Source organism: Sphaeramia orbicularis, chromosome 21, assembly GCF_902148855.1.
Source record: "Sphaeramia orbicularis chromosome 21, fSphaOr1.1, whole genome shotgun sequence".
Classification (NCBI taxonomy): domain Eukaryota; kingdom Metazoa; phylum Chordata; class Actinopteri; order Kurtiformes; family Apogonidae; genus Sphaeramia; species Sphaeramia orbicularis.
This window is the reverse complement of record NC_043977.1, coordinates 46144664-46172572: the sequence shown is the minus strand read 5'-3', so window position 1 is coordinate 46172572 and position 27909 is coordinate 46144664. Positions and strand designations below refer to the sequence as shown.

The 27909-nt window shown below is 39.7% G+C and overlaps 1 protein-coding gene across 2 annotated transcripts in view; it reads right to left on the bottom strand.

Moving 5' to 3' along the window:
* The window catches only part of slc49a4 (solute carrier family 49 member 4), a 135931-nt gene that overhangs the window by 43477 nt on the left and 64545 nt on the right, over positions 1 to 27909 (bottom strand). For both annotated transcript variants that reach the window (XM_030125717.1, XM_030125718.1), the window contains 2 exons: positions 20461 to 20528; positions 689 to 816 (listed from right to left, as the gene is read on the bottom strand). In XM_030125717.1, the coding sequence (XP_029981577.1) occupies positions 689 to 816; positions 20461 to 20528 (196 nt within the window). The remainder of the gene's footprint in view (positions 1 to 688; positions 817 to 20460; positions 20529 to 27909) is intronic.

The window sequence follows — 27909 nt, the reverse complement described above, 5'->3', positions numbered from 1 at the left end:
TACTAACAGATACGACAACTTTGTTTCCAAAAGTATTCACCATGCTGTCAGTAGCTGTAACTATCTCTGTTTCATGGGCTTTGGTCGTCTTTTTGTGGTTATAAACTATAAACTGCAGAAATGCGATCTATAACACATTGAAAAAGCATTAAGCGGTCGATCAAATGATTAAGTTGTTTACAAAGAAAATACCTACATTTGTGTGTTTCTTTCATCACACCGCTGCACATTTTTGCTCTGTTTACCTCCATCTTGCCAATGATTCAATCAGAATTATGAGAAATTTCTCCTACCCCTCCGTTTGTAGTGTGGTCCTGGAAAATCTCCATTCCAAGGGCTGTACAGCCCTCCCGCCTTAACCCTTCCCTTCAGTCTAATTGAGAATTGTTACAACACTACCCCTTCATGTGTAGGCGCAAAACGGAGGGGTAGGGGTAAAGGGGAGGGCCAGGGGGTGAACTGAGATTCGGTCTGACTGTCTTTGCAAACATTTTCAAAATGAAGAAGCTGAAATCTGCCAAAAAGTTGCTAGTTCTGTTGCTAGGCACTGAAATGAAACAAAAAAGTTGCTAAAAGTATCCTAAAAGTTGCCAAGTGAAGCAAGAAAGCCACTAAATTGGCTGTGGGTTATATATGACTCCCTACTGTGTGCAATGTCACCTTCTGTGTGACGCTGCTGCGGACCCACCTGCAGTGGAGGGGAGGTGAGTGACTCTGCTCAGGCAGGTGAGCGTGAACCAGGTGGAAGAGAGTGAGGCTCCTGCCAGCATCAGAACCAGGATCAGTTTCAGCATCCCTCGAATGGAGTCTGCAAACCTGTGGGAGTCCAGGACAGAGGCAAAAGACAGGTGGGAGATTTACAAGGAGGTAAAATGGAGTTTAAAAAACAGGTTCTTGTCGTGAAACACCAGAACAAAAGTAGACAAGGTTACTGAAGTGAGTAAAGACAACAGCTTCAGAGGCTTCCCTTCAAAAACACAATAAGCAGATATGCAATTTTTCAATGTCTGCTCCTCCTGCGACTTGTGTCATAATCTATTACTTGAGACCTGCTATGCTTCAGAGAAAGGCTAGGTCAATTCCTCCTTGCATTTCCTTCGGAGTGCATCAGTTGTACTTGTCATTACACAACCAGACAGTTTTCCAAGAGCTGATTCAATTTGTTTCACCAGTTAAGCAGGCGCATTTGAGATGCCACACTATTATATTGTGGGAGACAAGTCATTGGGCCATTCCCGAATCCTCTGGAGGTTCGTGGTTTCTCTTTGTAGCCCTTCTCTAAACCCTCATAGTTCATTAATTCCTCTCCGCTCCTCTGGGTATGCACATGTATGCTTGTGAAAGATTAGATGAAACTACAGCAGCCTGTAGCAAAGAAAGACACTAATTACTTTTGTTTTTGTTGCTCAAAGACAAGATGCTTGAGAAAAGTGGGCCGAGCTTGACAATGAACTTTATGCAAGAATTAAAAAGAAGTGTTGGAAATGGCTGATTAGTTCAGCTAGGTTGTGAAGTTCTGTCAGTGTGCTGGGGGCCAGGGGACGAGGGGAAAACTGCATAATGAGAACATTCCACTCACAGCATTCTGGAGTGGCATTTGCAGATGACATTAACGTCTTGTGGGATTTTCTGAGCTGTCGGTCAAAGCATCAACACATTATCTCAACAATCACCGTACATCAGCTGTGTTCTGTATTGGCACCTCTGGACTCCAGATGACCATCAGAGAATTCAAAGGCAGCTTAAAGGGTACCTGTAGTGAATTTTCATTACTAGCTATTCCAAAAGATCATGTATACAACTCTCGGTTCCATCAGGTAAATTACGTTACAGCTCGTTGTCAAGTATGAGTATTAAGTCACTGCTCTGTCAGTCAGTCATGATCAGAGACAAGTTGCCTCCTTCATGGGCTGTTCCAGCACTGGTAGTGATGCAGACTCGTAGTGTCTGATTACCTGGGCTGTGATGGACTGGTCACTGACCCCGTGCAGCAGACACCAGTCTAAGATGACATATTATCGGCCAGAGCTGGGTCACGTCTCTAGGACAATGGCAGAATGCAAACGTTATGGCCGCACAAATAAGCGCAAACGTGCTTTCTAGGGATGTCCCAATCTGATTTACAGATTGGTATTGGCTGCTGATCTGGCATCTTTCAGAAGATCGGAGCAGGTTTAGACACAAAATTGGGCCAATTCGGACCCAGTTCTGGGGCGGGAGGGGGGAGTTAAATACACATCCTGCTCCCTCAAATATAAGTTTCTGAAGGTAGGGGAAAGGAAAATTAGCTGCACAACAGCTTAGAGGAATTAGTAAAGGGTCTATAGGTTTCACTTTAAGGTCAGGTAGTGATGCGCGAGTCAGGTTTTTTTTCAACCAGTGGGGCTGTTTTTTTTCAACCAGTGGAATTATTTGATCTGACCCAACCCGCCCCGCAAATAAACTGGCATTCTTTTGACCCTCCCCCAACCCAGCCCCCAAGTAATGAGTAGTGATCTGCACATCCCTAATGTACGGCGCAGAACGCACCCTCATATAATCCCTGGATGCACCTGTCCATTGACACGCTACAGCTGCCAAAGGCTCTAATTTGTCCCACTGTATGAATTTCGAAAGTACAAAAATGACACTAAAGTTATGAAGAGTCAAAGGTGTCACACTTGTTTTAGTTCAGGCTTCACATTCAGTCCAATTGTGATCCCAAGTAAAATAATAGCAATAATAACCTATAAATAATGACTCCAAATTTAAATCAAAATTTTATTGTAAAAAGTTGGTATCAGATTGGTATTGGCAAAACTAATCCTAAAAAAACCGGACCGGAAGCAAAAAAATCTAGTATGGGACATCACTAGTGCTTTCCACTCAAACTTGCTCACTGACTGCTGCTTGTTTACTCGCATTCGATCACCTGACATCAATGATGGTATGTCACTTCTGGCCGGCAATGGCTGCTCCCCATAGGTTCTGCCCTTGCCTGTAATCCACGTATTAAAAAGGTCCACTGTGGTGGATTTATGGTGATTTTTTACTGAATTTGTGCCTCTCCTGCTTATAAGTAATACACAAAGAACAATTAATGTAGTAAGCATGACCAGTGCAGGGGCCACAGTTTGTGATCGAATGATCTTAACCTGCTGCATGTCTGTTTACAAGAATGAGCTGAACTCTCTAGAAAAGGCAGGGTCATCATAGGGCCAAGCATTCACCACTACACAGACAAGTCTGACAAATCTGCCCACAGCTACATCCCTCAAATCTGCATCACCCATCTGCCACAGCCTGGCGCTATTCCACAAACCTCCAGCTATCCTGGTGCTAGCGAGGGATGAAATCCTTGGCCTACAACCCAGCCAAACCCTCATCATTTGCGGACAGGATCACAGCCTACTCCCTCCTCTGTATCAATTCCAATCTGATCCCTGAAGCAGAACAGCCATAAGTAGCTTATTTCCTACAGTCCACCTCTGATAGTCCCCAGTCTGTCGATAAAGAGCTCTGCCACTGATTAGCAAGACAAGTCAAATTAAAATTAAACTATACATTCAACAGAATCACTACAGGCAGCTACTAACAGGTGATCAGTAGCAGTAAGTAATGTATATAAAGTACAAGGCTAAACAGTTATATTAATAGCAACAGACACATTAATCCACTGTTGAAAATACTCCAAAATAAATGCACTGATTCAGAATAATCAAATCCTGTATGCTTAAGAGTTTATCAGCTTTTCATATGGATTACCCTTCACTAATTCTTAAAACCAGCACATCAGGGCAATTATAACAAATCCACGTACCACTATATTATCAAAATGTTCCTACATTTAACAATATGCTTGCATTGTCATGAATATAACATAGAAAGTAATATTGTTATTTAATCTGATTATTTTCACAATGGACCGATTTGTTTGACTAAATGGGAAAAAATGATGCCTTAAGTGGTCTGAATCAGCCAAAGGAGAGGAATTAACCCACAATGCTAAAAAAAGAACCTAAAATCCTCACATATAAGATACTGAAATCTTGTAATATTTTAACTTTTTGGCTATAAAGTGTAATACACACCGATGCATTTACATCCCTACTGTGGAAGGAATGATGACATATGACGGAGAAAGAAAAGTCAAAGTATTGAAAGGACAAAAATAATGCCAACTTTATGATTAAAATCTTACTTAAACGAGACATTACTTTGCTGTTTACGCCGGTATATTCCCCAGTAATGCAATTCAGAGCTGTTACACTACTCAATGCCTAAAGAGGGCCATGTCATCTCACACGGTAATGTTTAAATTAAATGGAAAACAAGATTTATTGGGCATAAAGATAGCATCATTTAAGTCATGTCTAATCAGATTACATTTTCTGCTCTCCTAGTGCCTGCAGGGTATGATGAAATATTACAGTCAGTGTGATATTATTATCATTTGGGCCTGTCTCTGTTTTTACTGTGAGACGTGGAGTAAATAAGCAAACAGATGCACGTGGTAATATGATGACCAGTGTGTATTTGCAGATTGTCCCAGTTGGCAGGCAAAACAAATTAGACAGGAACTGATACTCATTTGTGTTTGCTCCATCTCATCTCATTAACCTGAAGCATTTCGTGGCTCAGATCCTTTGTGACATGAAGGGGAATAACTTGGTTCTGTTTTCTGCCACCGTCTGCTCCCCCTCCCCTCCATTCTCTCCCTGTTTTCCCCAAGGCTTGTAATGGGAAGATAACAGGGGATGCTTGTTAGTTATTCTTCCTGCAAAAAAAAAAACAACAAAAAATGCGCCTGCCATGCCACTGCTGTCCAATCAGCGTCTGTCTGGGTCGTTGTATTACACAGCTGCCAGACAGTTTCTCAAATGTTTCTGTGACGGGTGCCACACCTTGGAGCATCCGCCACTAATTGAACCCAGCTATCCACCAGCAAGTCACGGGCAATTAAATATTTGCAAGCAGTCGGGGTCTTCTGGTGAGGGTGAAGTGCTAATCCCTGACGAAATTTTCACTTTGCAAAAGTACAAGCCACTTTAAAAGCACCTGCAGCACCAGAAGCATTTGGAAAGGGACATTTTATGGCCCCCTGTGGCAAACCACTAGGCGCTGGCATGGTATTGTTCTAGCCCGAGGGAGAGGACAGTGAGAGGTATATAATAAGTCACATTTTGACATGAACCTCTTGAGGGCTGCCGGTGGGTGAGACACAAGACAAGGCTTGCTCTCTGCTCATTTCATTACCGTAAGCCTTCCTGGGAATGTATTTAATGATGCCATACTAGAGCAAAATGATGAAGAGGAAAAAGCAATGAAAAGAGAAGTAAAATGGGGTACAGATATTGTGGGATCTGCTAATGCTAACAACCTTCTTTTGTTCTAATCAAATATTTGATCTGATAAGTTTCCAAATACAAATTATAATCAATGAGGAGATGTCACGAAAAGAGCCATTCACCTTCATGGATACTTGATGTGAATATCTACTTTCTGTTGGGAAGCAGGTACAAAATACCCCAAATTACCCCATCTCTCTCCACAATGTATTTATTTAATTGGCCTCAAATCATAAAATGACATCTTTTCATTTCATGGTGTATTCACTATTACTACATCTGCAAATATAGACTGGTAACACAGAAAGTGTGTATATGTAGGATGACAGGTTTCTAAGTCTCTGTTCTAAAATCAACAAGAACCATGAGTTCAATCAAATGTATCCACTCTCTCTGTATTATTATCTGAAAACCTGAAGTCAATTCTGTTCATTCTTGAGTCCATGTAAACACTAGTGCCAAAAAAACTACCAAAAAAAGTGAACAGACACAGAGCATCCCCACACCATGATAATGAATTCTAAAGTTATTTTTCATTGCATAGGATAAAGAATGTGGTGTGAGATGGAAGCTCGGATTTGAGGATTCTGGCAGCACTGTTTTGAATGGACTGAAGTTTTTGGAGCTGTTTCTTGGGGATCCCATAAAGAAGGACATTACAGTAGTCGAGCCTTGAGGAGACAAAGGTGTGGACAAGCTTTTCTGCGTCTGAAACACTGAGAGAGGGGCGGAGTTTGGAGATGTTCTTAAGGTGGAAAAAGCAGGTTTTAAACAGGTGTTTGATGTGATTTTCAAATGTGAGGTGTGGGTCCAGTTTCACACCAAGGTTTGTTAAATAGGTTGAGAGTGGTATGGTCTGGTCAGAGAAGGAGATGGAGGGTATGGAGGAGGACTGGACCTGATGGGGGGTGCCAATCAAGATGGCTTTGGTTTTGTCACTGTTAAGGAGGAGGAAGTTGCAATTCATCCACGCCTTTATCTCGTCAAGGCAGGTGGTGAGGGTGGAGAGAGAGGGGAGGGATGTGGAGGACGATGGTGCGGATGATGAGGCGGACGAAGGGTTGGGGTGGGTCTTGAGGTAGAGTTGCATGTCATCAGCATAACAGTGAAAAGAGACACCATGACGGCTGATGACACGGCCCAGTGGAAGGATGTACGTGATGAAGAGGAGCGGGCTGAGGACAGAACCCTGGGGTTCCAGTATAGTATAGTATGTAGCCAGAAACCAATTGATTAAGATCAGTCATTTGTAACATAAAAAAATAAATCAATAAATGAATGAAAGAAAGAACAAATGAATGAATGAAAGAACAAACAAATGAATTAATGAATAAATAAATGTCCACATTGTCCAACTCTAGCTCAAAGTAAAGCAAATACCAAATCATGACAATTATGCAGATATACCCGCTAGTGTATATTGTCAAATATTTGCCTTACAAAACTGTGGTTACTTTAATTTTCACTGCTATTTACTATAAAGTCAGCAGCACATCTGTAAATTAATCGATATTGCTACATGGTCAATAGTGACAACGTGGCATAAGAAAATAGACAATGACAGGCCATCACCATACTGTATATATAAATAATTAATGGGAGACACTGCTGCAATGCACCTTAATGCCAGATACCACCCACCGTGAGGAAACACGGCTGAGTGCATGAAAGGCGAACTATTCCATCTGTAGAGATAAATGATACCAAAACATGATGATTCAACTCATTTTAGTGTTGTTTGTACTCTAATGGAAACATAATTCTGAACATTACCATCTGTTTCTGCAGCTGATCCTTCTAAATCCACGTAAATCTTACACACTGGACCTTTAACTCACCATTGCAGCTCAACTTCATTGACAGATATAATCCTCTGCATTGGCTGCGCTCAACATTACTTCTCTGACAGTGTCTGCCAGAAGCAACATGAATTTGAGTGTTCCCTTTTATTCCTTTAACAGCTGCACACCACTGCAACAAAGACATTAGCACAACAGAAAACACATGTATAAAAATTGAAAATTAACTTTAATGTTCCTTAACCAGCGTGACTGAAGTTTGGTGTTTTCTGAAGTACTGATTATATGTTGATGAAAAGGATTAACACCTTAACTTTACGCAAACAAGCAACAACAGATGGAGCACTACTACTACTAGTCAAAGTATCACAAAACACACATGATATCTGTTCAGAAAGACATCTGCATTACTTCAAGTGTTAGGTGACATACCCACCTGAACATTGACCTTACAGATCCCCCATTAGCATTTCTGACTCCCAGTGGTGATGATTTGTCTGTTTTAAACATGTTGTCTGTTTTAAACAAAATGTTTACATTTACAAACCGTGGCCCTGAAGTGCAAACCACGAACACAAAAGTGAAAACACAAGCACAAAAGTGAAAACACGAATGCAAAAGAGAAAACACGAACGCAAAAGTGAAAACACAAACGCAAAAGTGAAAACACAAACGCAAAAGTGAAAACTTAACTGCAAAAGAGAACACACAACAACATTAACTCTAACGGAAAAAGGTAAGTGGGCAAAGTCAAGGGAAGGTTAACATCTGGTCAAAAAAATTAAATTACAATAATCTACAACAAACATTTTTTTGGGTAGGTAATTACTTATATTTTCAGGAAAATGTATTTTGAAATGAGAAAAAAATTGTGACAAAAAAGAATGTGAATGTTTGGAAAGTGACAAAGTTTTCTGCTGTTGTTCTGGGTTCATTTATAAACTCATAAATAAACTAAATTTATTCGAAATACATTGATATTTGACTATGATATTATTTATGTCATATTCTAAACACACAGTGTTTAAAATTAATAAATGCAAATATCTATGTAAAATACATTTGAATATAATGGTAATATTATTTGTAAGTTCTAAATATTACTAAAAATGTATATGATATTGATAATTGAAATAAAAATGTTTAATTTGATATTTACTTTTGTTGTCCATCTGTGACGCTGCCATTTGTGAAGTCTCTTGCTATTTAGGAATGATCAAGTATTTTTTTCCTCTAACCAATTATTAGGTTGTAAAATAGAGGGTTTAAGGTATACACTGAATGTACTTCAGGATGAAAATGTCAAAGGAACTTCATTTTTGAGAACTATGTAATTCTTGCAAAAAAATAGACATTCATTCTTTGTCCATCTGTGACACAGTAGTTTTTGATATTTTTCATTTAAAAATTTTTGAAACTAAATTTTGTCCTTTGAGTATGTTTAAGATGGCATTTAGACCTTTACAGTTCTGTGTAATATTTGTCTTAAACTTGTCTGGTTCAAAAATTATGAAGCAAAAGTAGTGGGCTGTCCATCCATGACACCCTTGATCTCGCCCAGGTACCTTCAGATGGCATGACTTCACACTGATTGGATGACGTCACTGCCTGTGTCTTTAAGTAATAATTTTTTTTTCCTTCTGTGTTGAGGTAGGTTTACTTCCGGGTAAAGACACGGGCAGTGACGTTAAATGTCAAATTACAAGAAAATGTTTACATTTACAAACTATCCTTTCACAAAAAATGTGAATAACCTGAACAAATATGAACAACCTGAAATGTCTAAAGAAAATTAAGTGTAATTTTAACAATATTCTACCTGTTACTAAATGTTTTGTGCCTTTATAGAGTTGACCTGTAATGCACTTGTATAAATGATAGGTTGAGGCATAATATTGTTAAAATTGCACTTAATTTTCTTAAGAAATTTCAGTTTTTTCAGATTATTCACAGTTTGGACAGTTTGTAAATAAAAATATTTTCACTTATTAATGTTATTTTTTTGCGCTAAAACAGAGGGAAAAATTTGGAGCTCTTATTTATAGGTTATTATGTTATTATTTTACTGGTCCGGCCTACTTGCGATCAGGTTGAGCTGAAAGAAAATGAGTTTGACACCCCTGTTGTACATTCACTATGAACAAGCCTTGTCGAGCACAACCAATGACAGCAGCACATAACACAACATGTGCACTCAGTTGAATTTCTTTTAACAGTCAACTGTTGCTCTAAGCGGAGACTAATCAATCCCTCCACTGACTCAGAGTTTATGTAATCAACACCAATAATTCAACAGCTCTGTTTACATACACTTTCATCTCGTGCCGCAAACAGCTTCATTGATTAACAGTGGGAGTTATGGGCTCATTTCCCTGATTACAACTTTAAGAAAACACTGGGCCTGGCCTGGAAGTGCTGATTGGGCCGCTGCCTGAGATAAGCATATATCCTTCAGAGCAGGAATGAATCCCTTCCTTTTGCAGACTCCACACTTTGTCTTCACGCTGTGACTCCATATCCATCAGCGGAGGTGAAATGGCGGTTGCATTAGCATCTATTCCCCACACTCTGTCATAGTGTCGCTGAACTCAGACCGTATATTAAAAGAAAGAGACCAGATTAAAAAAGCGGGGGCAGAGAGAAAGAGACAGTGAGCCCCTATTTTACCAAAACAACCCTCTTTAATTTTCATTAAGTGATTTATTTGCTATAATTAATGCTATAAATAACCCTCTTAAAGGGCATACGGACTCAATCCTGAAGTTTATAATGTGTGCCTGCAAAGCGGCTGGAATTTTCTCCCCTGTCAGGAAAATTCAAAGCTGATAGTTTCTAATCTGGTTTGGAGGCACAGCTAACATTACTGCACAGAACATGTATAATTTCAACTGGTATTAAAAAAAGACACCATCTGCAAAACTGTCTTTCAAGTTATGGCAAGAATTCCTGCTACACTCTGATAATACAGCAGCTCCCTGTCAATATGAGCAGGGTTCCCGCAGGGTCTAAAAAGTCTTGAATTTACAAATCTGCCTTTAATACCTTAAAAAAAGTCTCTAAATGGTATTAAAGGGGTCATACTTATTCATATTCATACATATCTTCATTATAAAGACTGTAATGGAGTCATTTCTAATATGTGAAAGTAGAAATACTAGACATAATGCCTTTAAACTGTGCAGGGCTGCTTTTAGTAAACCTCTCATTTATGTATTAAAGGGGTCATATTTTGTTTAACCCACTTTTATTAGTCTTTGGTACATTTATTTGTGTGTTTGGACCCTAACGGTTCAAAAGATTTGAATTTGAACGCTCCAGGTGCTGTAAAGCTATTTTTATATTCATTTTGGCAAAAATTGAGTAGATTTCTACAACCCGTTTTAATTCCTGCTTAATTTTTTGTGTCTATAACTAGTGACATCACGACATTTGCACATATAAGGTCAAGACTCCTAACGATCATTTCTCCGAGTACACCACAAGTGTCAGCAGCAGCGGTTGTAGTCCATACTGAAAATATGTCCAAACTTCGAGGCAATTACCTAAAATGTTCAGTTGTTGGTTGGACGAGACAGAGCAGCACAGCCAACAACCTGGAGGGGGTGGGGCATGAAGTGGCTCGTGCATTTACAGGGCCAGTGCTCAAACGACCTTTCTGGTGTCATTACTAAGAAATAGGGTTGAAGGTGGACCTGTGGAGTTCAATTAATGAAGAATTTAGACCCAAGCATAGCATTTACAGTTTATGTAGACCACAGGGCAATGTTTCACAGTGCATAATTTCATTTAAAAAAAAGCAAAATATCACTCCTTTAAATTTGATATGGTAGGTCTCAAGTTATGTTGCCATAAACTTGTTTGCTCTATTGTGTTTACATGTGTCTGTTAAATGTCCAAGCTGCAAAAAAATAGAGTTGGCTCAGTTCCATCTGCTCCAACCCAACATTTTATTTTGAAATTAGGAACCAGTTATCACTAACTTTGCAGCCCCCTGGTGGGAAACGATTCAGAACGGTGGGAATCAAGGCATTGGGGTAAATAAATACATTTTCCTAAATTCTCTGAGTCATGAACTTCTGCCAGTATGGCCGTGAAATGGGCATTAAATTCTGTTCTAAGTAGTCTTAAAAAGGCCTTTAAAAGTCTTAAATTTAACTTGTAGAAACCTGTAAGAACCCCGTATGAAGCAGAACTAAAGCTAAAATATTAAAATGTGTTGTTTTTCCTTCTGAAAAAGTAAGTTATCCTAAAGTGGAACACAGAAAATAGTCAAACCATGCTCTCCATCTAGGCCACTGATTCTTCCTTTTTTTCCCTTTAGCTTGGGGCCCGTTAAAATGAAGCCATGTCTACCTGTGACATAAAGTATCACCACAGGCAGAACTTCAAAGAGTTTCTACCCCTTTCAGTGTTTTCATTTGGATCCCTTTTAGAGGTCCACAGAGATGAAAATATCCAGGAAGGAAAAAGTCCAAATAAGCCACTTTGTGTAGCAGAAATATACTGAACCTCTAGTTGCTCCCAGTAGGCAGGATAGTGACTCACTTTGCCATCTCTTCTGCCACTGCTGTGTGAGTGAGTGTGGAATGGTCAATGTGAGGCACTTCATGAAGGACTTTGCCTGGTAAGGATGAAAAGCACTATATAAATGTAGTCCGTGCAATTTCTTTCCATCCCCCCCATTTTGCTTAGTAAGTACTACCTTCAAAAACAGGTATATATAGGTTAATATTCCTGTCAGGGCCCTTGACTATGGAGCTAATGAAGATCTGGAGTTGCGATATATAACAATATAGTTGAGTTGAGTTTATTGATTTCTCATTGTAAAAAAACAAGTTACAATGAAATTAAGGGTTGCTCTCCTTCAGTGTTGGCACAATGTATAAAAACATATATACAAATGATTAAAAACACAATATATAAAACAACACCACAGCAGCAGAAAATTCTTTAAAAAAGTGCAGAGAGTATAAGTCCAAGTGCGCGCATAAATAAATAAATAATAAATAAGTGGAAGTGACTATTCACGTGTGTCGGTTGCAAAATAACTTTTCCTCAATAGAAATATGAGACATGCTCGATACAATTTCGATAGAATTCATTCGTCCATGTTTTGATAGGCATAAGAACAGCTAACCATAATTAAGTAGCAATGCACCGAACCAATCATACTAGAGCCATGTCAAGTTAGGTTGATGCACACGGCACAGGTGTAAGAGCAGCTGCAGCACACATGCTAATGTTTGGGCTGCAGCGGGAGGTAATGAGTGTGCCCTCAGGAGAAAATGTGACCGAGAACTCGGGCGACCTGAAAAGTAGGGTCTGAACAGTTTTGGTTTTGGAGCCTTCAATACAATACGGAGGTGTACCGAATTAATACATGTAGACTATGTGAAGAACACAAAGACTCACTTTTCCTTAAAGGTGTGAGGGACTGTCGTGACCAATTTTTCATCATATCTGTAAAACCTCAGTCATAGCCTAAGTATTACGAATCTGTAAGTCTTTCTGTGATTACTCACCTGAATCTCTTGCATTACGGTGACCAATTTCGAGGTGCCATCCACCATAAACAAATCATGTGTTTACAGAACTCTGGCATCTTCAGAATTTTGTCGCAATGTGCATTGTGGGAAGCGAAGGCTCATGCCACCGCCTGACAGCGGCAGTACAACCATATGATATTATATGGATGAAACAAACACGACGCGAAAACAGCTGAAACGCGGAAACGGCTGGAGGAATAAGCATAGAGGGAAGGGAGCTCCTGCCGTTTCCACATCGTCTGTAGCAGCTGCCGCTGTCAGACAGCGGCGTGAACCAGCGTTTCCCACGATGCACATTGCGACAAAATTCTGAAGATGCCCGAGTTACCTCCCGGCTCTGTTTGTAAACACATGGTTTGTTAATGGTGGATGGCACCTCAAAATTGTTCACTGTAAAGCAAGAGATTCAGGTGAGTAATCATAGAAAGACTTACAGATTAATGATACTTCGGCTATGACTGAGGTTTTACAGATCTGATGAAAAATTGGTCACAAAAGTCTCCCGCACCTTTAAGTTTCACTTTCAGTTTTATGACAGTTAAGGAACACATCCCCCACATGTATGCCCCCGGCATTGTTTGGTGAAGATGGTCTGTTTTGTTTGTGTTATCTTTTAAAACTTGAAAGCTTTTGCCTCCTGGTCAGACTTTTAGTTCAGTCTTAAATATATGTAACTGTTTTATTTATCTGAAACAGTTACATAATGTTCTTCAGCACATCTGTCATATTCAACCTCTAACAGAAAATAAATCATATTTAAATTAAAAATAACCTTCTAATGTCTTCACAACTAACTTATGAGTAACCGAAAATTTAAGTGTGACAAAAAAAAAGATTTGGTTTATATTGTGATACATATTAATATTGTCTAAAGACAAAATTATCGTGATAGGATTTTTTTTCCATATCGCCCAGCCCTGCCTTCAGTAGTAGTTCACTGGTTCTGATGTGCTAAATGCTAATGCTGATTGCTAATTCTGGGTGCTGTGTGAATTAGAATAATCTTTTTAACCATTTCTATAAATCAAACATTAGCTGATAAAGAAAGTCTTACATGTACAGACAAGTTTTGACTGGTTGTTGTGACAAACTTCTACAGTCATTTGGTTATTTAAATGTACTAAAATTAAATACACGTTCAGATAGGGTCCACATAGTTACAAAAAATTCAGAATTAAGATGGACAATGAATAGTTCTGGCATTATCATGATGTAACCATGGACAGTAAACACATCACAGGAAGTGTTATGAAAAGTAAACTCCACAACTTTTGCTGCTTAATACAAAAAAAGGAAACAATTCACTGTTTTCCTTTTTTCACTTCATCTACAAGAGATGTTGTTTTCATGCACCATGATTTAAGCATACAGAGTTTATTGCTAATGAGCAATGTTCAGGCTGGACATGCACAGGGAACCACCAAAACCAATCCGTTTAACCAAAGCCTCATAACCAGTCATTGACCACAGCTTAGAAATGAAAAGAAATAGAAGACAGACACAGGAAGGGAAGATATGGTCACAAAAAGAAAAGTAACGTCAGCTGTGCTGAATTATTGTAGATGCAGGAAAGATGTTGTTAACCAAAAACAGGTATTTTGTCAGTAACTGGTGAGCAAATTCATGTTGTTAGTTTTATTTTCATTTCCTGCACAGATGTACGCCTACACATGGGTGATTCTCTCTCACTACATGTATTCAAGCTATCATCAAGTAAAATTGATAAGGGAAATTGGAGTTGGACGCAGCTCTAAGCTTCATCAGGTTTTGACCCTTATCTTGGATGTGAGGATTGGCAACATCCAAGTTGAAAACCCCTGAGCTATACTACTACAGATATACAGTCACCAGCCACTTTATTAGATCACTTGGTACCAGGAAGGTATGACCAATAAAATCACCTGAGTGTATAAAACAGGGGCCTCAGACTCATTTTCTGTCAGGGGCCACATTCAGCCCAATTTGATCTTAGATGGGCCAGACCAGTAAAAAAATAGCATATTAACCTATAAATAATGACAACTCCAAATTTTTGTCTTTGTTTCAGTGTCAAAAACCCCAAAACATTAAATTGTGAAAATACTCACTTTTATAAACTATACAAACTAAAAAAAGATGAGAATAACCTGAAAAAACTGAAATTTCTTAAGAAAAATACATGCACTTTTAACTATCATGTCCCAACTTATCATTTATGCATGTGCATTATGGATCGAATTGTTAAAATTGTGCTTCATTTTCTTTAGCTATTTCAGGTAGTTCATATTTGTTTAGGTTATTCACATTTTATTGTTACAGAACAGATTGTGAATGTAAATATTTTCATGATTTAATGTTATTTTTGCACTAAAACAAAGACAAAAATTTGAAGTTGTCATTATTTATAGGAGTCATTATTTTTTTGTGGGTTATTATCAGGGCTCAAAATTAACTTTTTGACCTAGGAGCACTGTGCTCCTAACCCTAAAAAGTTAGGAGCACAGGCTAAAATCTAGGCGCACCACTATTATATAAAAAATTTGGAGAACAAGCAAAACTCTTGGCCATACCAAGTAATATTCCTATTAGGGCTGCACGATTTTGGCAAAAAAAAAAATCCAGATTTTTTCCTCTAAAAACTCGATTTTGATTTTGATTTTTGGGTAAAACTACAAAAGACAACAGAAGTCAGCATGTCGTTTTCGTGAGCAGCCCACAATGCAAGGCACTGCTCTGACCTCAAATCTGTGATGGTATCACGTGATGAACCCCCAGAAGTTTATTTTTTCTTAATTAAATCTTTATTGAATGAAATAGAGTATACAAACAATGTATGCAACAAGAAAATAACATAAGTTTGCCAGGGGGAATACACTATAATACAATGTCCAAATCAGAGGAAATACTTATGTTTTTTATAGCCTTTTTGTTTCCAGATTTATCTAACAGCTTTAAATAAAGTTCAACATCTTTCAAAAAATAAATAATATTTGTTTTTGTGTTACAGAACTTACATTTGTGAATGAAAAATTTAGCAAGTAAGAGGACTAAATTAATTATTTAAATTTTATATATATATATATATATATATATATATATATATATATATATGTGTGTGTGTGTTGTTGTTTTTTTTTTAAATTTTATTTATTTTTTTTTTCCTGGGTATCTGGGCCCACAGAAGTGATACCAATGTAAGTCAGTGACAGGCATCAGTCGTGCGTGCGTGCGTGCGTGCGTGGACCAGGTTAATATAAGTGATCCACATGCGGTTCTGTTTAAAGCTATACCGTATGATGTGGCATTTTTACACTTTTCTTTTGTCATCTTAAAATGCTCCTAATAAGCATGTGTCAAACTAAAATATAAAAGAAATCCACCAGGTTTTGAAACTCAAAAATGTTTAATTCTCATATATTTCTAATAAAAGTCTGAGCAATCATTTTAGTCGGTCCGAATGAAATAATTGGCCGAACCTGGCTGAGCCTCCTGTCAATCATCCATTCTGTTCAGCATCCGATCCATTATCGCCCTCCGCATCCCATATGTGTACCTCTGAATCTGACGCTTCACTCACGCTGCTCCTCCTGTCACTGGCCACAGTCTACTGTCTATGATGTGTATGGATAGAACTCAAATGCACATGTGGAAGGGAAAAAACGGATTTATGAACAGAAACAACAACTAAGGGGAACAAACAGGAGTCTGATGAATGAAGGATGGAGATAAAAGTCCGGAAGTCAGCTGTGCTGGACTGAACAGATAGCTCTGCAGGAAGCTCAGCTTTTATGACCGCAGTACTGATTCAGGTACATGTACTTGGTGTCACACAATGTAGGATTATGTAAGAAGATAAATGTATGGACTATGAAACCTCAAATGTCCACGGAAAATTCGCGGAGGCCGCGCGTTCGCAGTGCGCGTGCTGGGCACCTCATCAGCTGAAGACACTGACCCAGCGCTGCACAGACCAGACCCTTAAATTCAGGGTCTACTGATGGAACAGGGGCCGAGGCAAGTGGATGATGGATCTGATTACTGAGGGAGGGGTCCACGGACACGCTGAAGTGGACCGAACCTCCACTTCCACCTCCGCTTCCATCACGCGCATCAGGTAAGAGGAAAGCGTCAGAGCTCAATGACACTGAGGGATTTACATACAGTTCTATCAGGCTGCCCTCCGCGTCGAAATCCGACGCAGAAGGGGTACCCCCTGCGTCAAATAGTGCCGAACGGGGCTCTGACCATGCGTCCATTTCTGACGACTTGGGATGAGCGGGCGGGGCTTTGGAGGGAGGCGGGTTGTTCATGTTCAAACTTTTGCTAAGTGCTGTGAGAAATGCCACATCGGTAGGTATAGCTTTAAACTGAGGGATCCGTGCGTGGAATAGACTGACCCAGGACACGCTGGAGGGATTCTATCCTGGAGCGGGTGGATGTGTGTGGGCACAGGGCTGTCTGGGCTCCTCTGCTGAGGCTGATGACCCCGAGACCCGGACCCGGATCAGAAGAAGACAGTACGGTACGGATCCGGGACAACGGAAGATGAGTGATCCGCATGCAGTTCTATTTCAGTTGCGGGATCCGTGCGTGAAGCCACGGCTTACATTGCTATAAGTACTGCGGGCTCATGAACACATTTAAAGTCCGGCCATTGCACGGAGTTCTGTGACAGACCGCTGTCACTGATAGGAGGAGGAGCCTACGGGAGCCCGCAAGCGCACGGCCCGCAGGCACGAGAGAGATGAAATCGATTTTACGATTTCCCTTTTTTAAAAATCGTCCTAATTAAAAAATCCGATTTCGATTTAAAATCGATTAATCGTGCAGCCCTAATTCCTATATGTATTTAAGCAATGTTAACAACCTAGAATAAAGTATTTGAATAGAGTATGAAAGAAAAAGCTTACATTGACACAGGTGCAAAACAATTGTCAATGTGTGGTATATACTTTAGTTGGTTCTTGGAGAAGAAAGACGAATCACACCATTATTTGCAACAACCAACTTTTTTATTTCATGGCCTAAAGGCCCTTAGTCACTGTGGTCTACACCACGCCTGAAGTCAAGTCTCCTTGACCTGGTGCCAGAGTGTAGGTACTTCTTGACCGCTGGCAGTGTATCGAAGTCATGCAGTGTTGGACCATCCGCAGAGATGCGCACGCGAGGGGGCGGGGACTAGATTTTCCGCTTCAGTCAGCGGGGCGTGGAGCTTGTTTATTTTCAGCTGACGAGTTACTTCTGCAGCCATTATTCTAGGCGCACGTATTAATTTTCGCTCATTTTTTTATTGGCGCACCGTGCGATCGTAATCTCAAAAACAGTCGCACTACCGAAATTCTCAGGCGCATGCGACTGTAATTCAGTCGCAGTCACGAGCCCTGATTATGCTATTATTTTACTTTAGATCATATTGGTCTGTATGTGGAACCTGAACTAGAATGAGTTCGACAGCCTTGACTGTGGAATTTTTGCACTTTGTAAATTCATCCCACGGGCTGGATTGGAACCTTGGGTGGGCCACATTTGGCCCCCGGGCTGCATGTTTGAGACCCCTAGTATAAAGTATTACACTACTGTACTGTATTTTTAGCTGCTTCTCACTTTTTCAAAGCATTTAAGTGCCAAACTGTATTACATTTGAGTTATAAGAGATTCAACTATAAACAAGGTCTGCAAATGCAAATGACGGGTTACAGTAGATGATTATTTTGTAATTTGACGCCTCAGTGGGTCCATCAAGCTTTCAGCGAGCTGAGCGGTGTTCGCATATTTTTCTTGCACATTCAACCTTTAGAAAATCTAAGATACAGGCAGTAAAGAGGGAGTCTATAACCAGCCAACAATGCCTATGCATTCATGTTCTCTTCTGAAGGTTCCTCAATCCATATTCATTAGTTACACGTTGAGGCAGTCACTCATTAACATATAGAAGAAACTGTGTGACAAATTGGTTGTGAGAGGATGTCTGTTAGAAGGAAGATCTACAACATGGCAGTTGTCTAGAAATGCAAATGTCTTAGCTGTGTGTACTTTCTAGTGTAGATTTACATTAAAACTCTGGGTACTGAAACTCAGTGCCAATACAGCACTGGATCCTATACAGTTGGTACATCAAAGTTAATGAAACATCTGGCAACACATGCAACACTTTTGATTACAGAGAGGTTGCATTAGGTTTTATTTATGTTTTAGGTGATTTATGTGTATCAGAGCTTATCACTCATCCAAAGGGACATGGACTTCAAAGTGCATTCAGGTTCACCTCTTAAAACTTTGAAAACTGCATTTATTTGGACAGCTGAGATGAACTTCAAAGTGCTTTTCATTAACTTACATGTATACTCAAAAATGTCTTGTCTTACTCTTTAATTACAGTATTTTTAAAGGTGCGCTTCCATACAAAACTGTTTTTACTCGTATTTTTTGACATATGTTTGGTCCATGGGTGTTTGTGTTATGTAGTGAATTTGAAAATGAACCTCTACCTCCTCTGTCTGCTATTGCTACTGAAAAGAAATAAGTGGAGAAATCAAGTCAATTATTAAAGCTGGTCAGTCTGAAGTGTTAATGCATGAGCTTGTTAGCATTCATGAGCTCGCCCGGGTGAGACCACGCCCCCCAGAATTTGTGTAGCTCAGTGACAGTTTTCGTATACAGCAAGCTGGGGTGCTGTAAAGGGGGGTAAACATGACATATTCAAGGGGCCCAGCATTCCGGGGGGGGGGGCAAAGAAGCCAGGAGTCTGACGTTCTAAGCATCTTAAGTTTCATTTTTCGTTTCCATCAGTTCCTCTACTTGTTGTGCAGGGTAAAGGAGGCTGAAAAGCCAGGCTCTCATTGGCTAGCTGTTAGCCAATCACAGTCAACCAGATTAGCATGTTGAATATTGATGAGAACTGGCGCAAATTGAGCTGAGTCTTCCAGCAGGCTTTCTATACCATGTTAGAATGGCTTGAAACTTGGTAGCCAAGGCATTTTTTCTACACAAAAGGTTACAGAGCCCATGGTAGAACTTCAGACATTACCACAAAAGTCATGAAATACATGCAGCAGGGCACCTTTAATGACTAGATGCTAAACTCTTAATCATATCTTATTTATTTTGACAAAGACATAAGAATTATATTCAACAATATCAATACTGAACACTTTTAAGAGCTTTCATTGATGAGTTTCAAGTTATTTTAGTGTGATTTTTTAAAATGATATAAACGCTAAAATCGTATCCAATATGCATACATTTTGGCTGATAGCAAATACACCCAGCTGGGGGAATTTTCCATCTACCACTCACCTTAACACACTGTGTGATGCTGTAGTCACTGAACACAAGAAAACATAGTAGGCGGGCCGTCAGAAATAGTTTAATTCTCCTGTCAGTGTCCCTGACCATGGTGCTGATGAAGATCTGGAGTTGGTCCCTGAGCACCTTCAATGGCAGCTCACTGCTCCAAATGTGCTAAGTGTTAATGGTAATCACTATTGCTAGATGCTGTATGTATTAAGGTATGTAAAATGCAAACACCGAATTTCCCTACAGGGATACTAAATTTAATTAACTTTAACCTTTCATATGTGTCATTTCAAAGTTATTACCACACTGTTGCACCATATGCCAATAAACCTATACTGCAGGAAACGCATAATCTCTAGAAGCCTCGAGTCCTAATGCATCAGTTCTGGCACCAGTTAGGGACCAGTACTGTCATTTTAGCAACAGATGCAACTTACAACTTCATGTTAATCTTATAAACATATTTCAACAGCCACACCATTGGACAGACAACAGTATCTATATAAAGTTTACCTGGCCATTGCCACTCCAAACACGCATCCACCAACAGTAGACCAGAAACCGATCCATCCTGCATCCACCTGAATGAAAGAAAGTAGAAGAAAGAAAACAAAAAGAGGTGTAGTTAGTCAGTGTTCAACATGCAGTCCATGACTATGAGGTAGACAGAGCACCGACACTGCAGTCCGCCGGGGCCTGTCAGTCACCACAGCTGGTAAATTGCCTGACAACAAAGTAGCCGGAGAGAATAAAAACAGCTATGTGTGTTTGTGTGTGAGATACTTGTCTGTTTTTATGTACGTGGATGAAAGCTGATTTGTACATCTGGCCTTAAAGTCAGAGGGTAGCCCATTATGACCAGGGCACTGTGGCTGAATCAACATTAGGTAGAGTGGAGCAGGTTTGCGCTCGCACACACTAAACCAGTCGGTGTGTGGCACCCAGGCGAGAACGTCTTTGAGTGCCAATGGAGGTGTTTGGTTCCCATCAATCTCCCTGAGGCAATAACTCACATTCAACCAAATCTAAACCAGATGGAAGATGAGGCAGCAAGAGAGCGGAATCTAAAGTAGGATCTGATGCTTTTTGCTTAATCATACTCTGCACTGACCTGTCAGGAAAGTCTATAATGAAGAAAAGTGGACTATCAAAGTTATTAAATGTAAAATGTATTCTGGCTTAGTAAGTGATGAATGTGGAGGTGTCATTCTATTTGAACAAAATTACAGTCCTCTGGGGATTTTCTGTATCCAAGTCTTCGATAAGATGCTAAAAGCTCACTCGTGTGTTATTTGGGGTAAAGCATATCTCCGGGAAAGCCAAGGTACTTATAGAGACATCACCATATTTGATATAATAGCACTTCTAACACATACAACCAAATGCCACCTGTTACTTATCTATGATGTTTATGCAGCACCAGCTATTGCAAAGGTTTCTAAGCTGTTTAATGTCACATCAGTTCATGCACCAATTTGGGACACTGAACACGAATGACGTGCCAATCCATTTCAATACTAAGATGTAAATTACTGTGTTTCATGTGCCAGTGGAGAGTTAATTAACTGTAATATTCTTAGTGCCTTGGAACATTTAAAAAAATGCCAGATTTGAGGCTTAATCATGTCTGCTGTATTGCGATTGTGTCAATAAGCTGGAAATGACGGATGTTAGGGTCGGGGAGAGCCAGGACTTCGGGCTCTTGAAACATTAGCGCACTTGTTTCTCTTAATTCTCTCTCAATTTCTTGTTATAAGCTGTTTTGAACCAATAATCAAAGACCATATCCTTAGCTTTTACTTTAACGCAGTATTAATGCTGTAATCCAAGAAAATTTACAAAATAGTCTTTAAAGCAGGGGAAGGGTTCTTATCTGGAGGGTGAGTGAATTCTGATAAAGTTGTGCTGTACTCGAGAACTTTTAAAGAGCTTTTGTAAGCAAATAAGAAAAAAAAAAAAAAACAAAAACCTATAACCACACCAAAACAAGCAGGACGCATTGGATTCGCCTTTCAGTTCTATGAATCCTAAATTGCTGTTCTCCATTAAGGAAACAATTACATGTGAGTGATGAGCGCAGTAAGGCACCTGTTTCCTGAGCCATACTCATTATGGTGATGCTTCGCTCTGTGCTCAATCCTTCTGTCTGCAGGTCTAGCACATTTCCTCCACTAGTGCTCACACAGCAGCCGCTCAGGCCCTTACAGTTCAGTGTTTTTGTACTCTACTCCCATTTCTATTCTAGGCCGGCATGAGATGAGGACAATCTGCAGAATGTAATGATGCTGTTCAGTCCTACAATGACAATCTGACTTACAATAAATACTTCATGGCTACATGTCACACACTGAAGCTTCAAATACATTTTGGACATGCAAATTGCTCATAAATATCCAACCAGTTTGTTAATACAGAAGATATTTCATCACCTACAGGGTGGGGAAGCAAAATTTACAATATTTTGAGGCAGTGACTGAAAGACAGTGTATGACCAATTAGTTTATTGAAAGTCATGAGAATTTATTTGCCACAAGAACATTTACAGAATAGAAAATGTTTTTATTCTATGTGTCCTCCTTCTTTCTCAATAACTGCCTTCACACGCTTCCTGAAACTTGCGCAAGTGTTCCTCAAATATTCGGGTGACAATTTCTCCCATTCTTCTTTAATAGTATCTTCCAGACTTTCTCCTAATGGTTTTGCTCATAGTCATTCTCTTCTTTCCATTATAAACAGTCTTTATGGACACTCCAACTATTTTTGAAATCTCCTTTGGTGTGACGAGTGCATTCAGCAAATCACACACTCTTTGACGTTTGCTTTCCTGATTACTCATATGGGCAAAACTTTCTGAAAAGGTATGGATAATAGTGTTAGGTATGATTATGACATCAATATATGTTTGGTTTCGAAACAATTGACGTAGTGCCTGCTGAGAGAAAACAACTAAATGTTCATTGTAAATTTTGCTTCCCCACCCTGTAGATATCCCAGGCTCTTCCTTCTGTTCTTCCTCAGCCTTTGCATTAGCTAACCTTAAAGGTTTTCAGACTGGGTATCTGGATCCATGCTGTACCTGAATACAATCACACCTTTCCCACAGATGTTGCGTTCACAAGCATGTAACCTGGCCTGTGCCCGAGAACGAGTGGGTGTTATAGGCCCAAAACAGTAGGTGGCGGTGTGGAAGGAATTCGGTAGCTATCCAACAAATGCAGAAGCAACAAACCTTTACGTCATCAACCGAGCAACTGTTCTGTTAACAGGCAATACTTCTCTGTTACCTGTTTGAAGAGAAGAAGAGCGACCTTTGATGTCCCTAATATATCACTGAATGGTTCGGTCGTAAGGTGAGCCTGTGCTGCGCGGATCCGAGGCATTTTCAGGAGACAACAGGAGCACACTATGGTCTCGTGGTGATTAGGTCACTTCCGGTCTTGGGTACAACTGCGGAATCTGTGCAGTCCATATCCAGGACTACCTTCTCAGCTGGATTCAGGCACGGTACTCGCACATGGAACGTTTGCATTCACATCTGGGGTCTAACATACTCAAATACGGACTTGGATACCCAGTGCAGAAACGCCCTTAAAGACTGCACTGAATTGCATCATTTAATGTGAGGGTAACTGGGTTAAGGTGATTAGCTGTGGGTCAAAAAATTTCACATGGAACACCCCTTGATGTAAGATTTCCCACTCAGAAAGTCAGTCCAATTCCACTAACCCTCACTAGAAGATTAAAGATGGCTGCTCTTTGCTTTGACTGTGTGAAAGATGTGGTAATTCACTACTGTTGCATACCCGTCTTATTTGTGTTATTGCTAGTTGTGTGTTTGAATGTTCATAAACAGATATTTTTCCTAGTATGTTTTATTCATTATACTTTAGGAAGCCTTTTATACCAAATATTAATGACATGATGATAATGATGATGAAATTACAATTATGACAAGTAAGCAGAACATATTCCAAATCCAAAATTCAAACAAAATTTTACATCTTAGCCTTATTTTAACTAGCTAAACATTCATCATAAATTAGCCGTCTCTTTCTCTTTGGAAATTTGGGGAAATAACACCAGAAATGGGGGAAAAAAAAGGTCTCTCTTCTCTGTCCTAATGAAATGACTAAATATAAAGGTAGATATGTGATGCACTTTCATGTCACTGTGGAAATGTGAAACTGAAATAATCACAGATATAGGAGCTGCTATATTCTTTTTGTGACAAGCCATGTTTCATGGTACTTCCAAAAGATGTTGGCTAGTCTGATATACCAACCAAAAGGGGAATTGTTGTTCACATCTAGCTGTTAACATCATAACCTCTGTTTATAATTAAAAAGGCCTGTCAACCAATGCAGCCAAACAACACCACTATAAAGACTGTTAATAAATCTTAGCTATATCTGTGTCTGTCTTCACCCAAATAAGAGGTAATAAGAAGTACCTGGCTTAAGTATTGATTTTTGCTCTACTACCAGTGTTCTTATTAACAGTCTTATAGTTACCTGATGCTTTGGGTCCATTAGAGGGGAGATCAGATCAGTTGGACCATTTAGGTGCGTCACATGCTCTATTTTTCTTTTTTCTGTCACCATATAAATAAGCAGACAGAGACAAAAGTTGCTCAAATTCCCCCGAGAACCCTAAAACTCATGCTACAGAGTAGGAGCACAGACATGGTTTCACTGCTTAACCCCTAAAGACCCAAACAGCTACCAGCAACCAAAATCATCTACTGATCTAAAATGTTTAATACCTGTTGATCCACTAATTCTATCAATACATGTAAATAATTGGTGTAGCAGTTTGTCATCTTTTCATGGTCATCAGATATGACCCACTTAGATGTTCAGAGACTCCATAGTAAACATGGAAACACTGTCATCTTCTACAACATTGATTCACCAGTAAAACCCATGGAGTTGGATGAATGGCAGTGGTTGTAGATGCTTGTTTTTATGTTTAATTATTGAGATCTTCGCTGAAAAAATCACTTTTTCCCTTCAGTTTTCTCTGTTTTTGATACAATAACCCTCAACTTTAATCTGAGCTTTAATGAACATCTACATGATCAGTGAATTAAATGTAAAAACACCAGATTTTCACTGAAAAACCACAAAATACAGAGGATTATATTATAATAAATGGTAATAAATCACTTAATAAAAGTTAAAGGTGCCCTGCCACACGTATTTCATTACTTTTGTGATAATGTCTGAAGTTCTACCCCGGAACATTCTTTGTGGAAAAAATGCCTTGGTTACCAAGTTTTAAGCCATTCTAATGTGGTATAGAAAGCCTGCTGGAACACTCAGCTGGATTTGCACCAGTTCTCATGAATATTCAACATGCTAATCCACTTGACTCTGATTGGCTAAAAGCTAGCCAATGAGAGCCTGGTTTTCAGTATCCTTTACCCTGCGCAACAAGTAGAGGAACTGGCAGAAACTGAAAATGAAAGTTATCATGCTTTGAACATTTGACTCCCGGCCTCTATGCCTCTCTTGTACAGTGGACCTTACACAGAATTTTCACAACTTCTAACCTGTATCCTCTGGGCCCCCTCCACTGCTCTACAGGTCCCCCAGGAATGCTGGGCCCCATGAATTTGTCATGTTTACCCCCACCCCCCCACCCTTTATGGTGCCCCAGCATGCTGTATACAAACAATGTCACTGACCTAGATGAATTCTGTGGGCGTGGTCTCACCTGAGTGAGCTCATGAATAGTAATGAGTACAGGCATTAACACGTCACATTGACCAGCTTTAATAATTAACCTAATTACTCCACTTATTTCTTTTCAGTGGCAATAGCCGACAGAGGAGGTAGTGGTTCATTTTCAAAATTCACTACATAACACAAACACCCATGGACCTAACATATTAAAAAAAAAAAAAAAAATACAAGTAAAAACAGTTTTAGACCTGCCACAAAGTAGCACTTGGTCTTCATGGGTTAAATTCACTCCCTATTCACACAGTGTTCATAGTGTCATTACATTATGATGAAATAGACATACAAAGGATAAATCCAAGCGAAACAAGAGCTGTTCGTGTATTTGTGAAGAGTTAGTACAGTTTCCAAACGCTGCCCTACTTTGACTTCAGTTTGATCACCACATCACCTCCTGCTGGGCCGTTTACCATCTGTCTGATCTCTACGTGTCTTCAACCCTCTGCCTGTCATTTACATCATTTCTGGCAAGCAGTAAAACACCTGTGGTGAATTTCCAGGTCATAGGAAACTTCTGGAATCTCAGCATGAGTGTGACACTTGACTTGTTGTTGGAGCGGTTTCAGTCATCTGTGGGGGATGTTTTTTTTTTTAGAACTACTGCATGCTAGAAACCACATAAGGTTTTCTGATACAGTCATTTCTGCTGGGTGCAAATCCAGTCCAGACTTCAAAGTAGGTAGTGGCATTTGTCTCATCTTATGTTTGTGCAGCCCCTCAGCAGCCACAGTCACCTCTCAGTCAGTCTGTGAGGCTAGCTGAGAAAACAGACCCAATTATATTTTATTTGGTTGAATCCTGAGGATACAGCAGAAGGAAAAAAGGCTGACAAAGATGGTACAGAGGACAGATAAAACTAGTTCTGCACAGATAAATGACTGCATGATGCAGAGGATAGCATACAGTGTAGAGCTCATTGTTAGTGTAAGTGGTAATAGGCTGGCTGCTGTACTTTTACAACAAAAATGGACATGAAACATTCAGGACAAAGTGGAGACACAAACATCAATCAGGTTTGCAAAGTTATCTGCACTAAGGGCCTGATTTACTAAGATCGCAAATAATGGGCACAAATGTGCTTGCTCGTGCTAAAAAATGCACTTGCTATTGATTTGCGTGTCATGGGTGATCAACTCAGATTGCCTGCGCAAATGACAACAGGCACAAAGTCTTGGAGACCGCCCTAATTAAATGAGGATTTTGCGTGTGCTACTGGTTGTCGTCATGGAGACAGTGCGCTGTAAAAACTGCTCTGGGATATCCCAGTACTCATAAATATGAAGTTGTTCTTTTTCCACACAGAGGGGTGAAAAGGTATTTCTCTGTTATAGTTTATCAGTGGTGAAGTGTGTTATTGGTGAAATAAATACCTTCTCTCTGTATGTCGCTCTGTATAGTGAATGAAAACTTTTAAGTCCCTGGGCATGATAAAAAAAAAACATCCACTTATATAGCCGGTTCAGGAGTCCAGTCACAACATCGTGGACAGCGCTGTTTGTGTGTGTGTGACACAAAATCACCCACTGCAAACAGTTACAGGTTTGGTAAATCACATTGTGCGCGCTAAATAAATATTTGCATCTGCTCCTCCCAAAAATTTTTCGCGTTCTGGCAGAAACGCCCATATTGCATATTCATCAAGGCAAACACGCTAAATGGGTTGTGTGAGCTATTTTGCCCATTTGAGAGCCACAACTCTCATGTGTCTTGTTAGTGGATAAGCTTCAACGTGTTTTTGCGTGCGCAGTCAAGTTTGTGCACGTTTTTACGCGCGCAAACCTATAGTAAATCAGGCCCCAAGTGTTTTACCAGCTACCGCTATTGACAGAGCTTGATCATGGCAGTGGTTGATGGTTAGTATTAGGTTTATTTCTGGAATGACTGACTTTGAAGGAAAATATTAGCTAAAAAACCCAAATTATCAGTAGCACTGCAAGTAAAAATATAGCTCATTTTAATTAAGTTGTATCAGAGTGTTCTTTAAGTGAGTATATGAGCCCCATCTGGCTATGTTTATTCTGGGCAAACTAGATCATCCTTTGGAGGATAATGTATATCCATTGGGGTTACCTGAGTGCAATTGCTGTGAAATTTAAGATATTGAAGGAAAATGGACAAGTGAACTTTGTTTTTAGCCTGTCGGCGTCGTCATCTGTCGTTGTCGTCGTCTGTCGTCATTGTCTGTCATCGTCATCTGTCGTCCGTCACAAAAATTTCAATC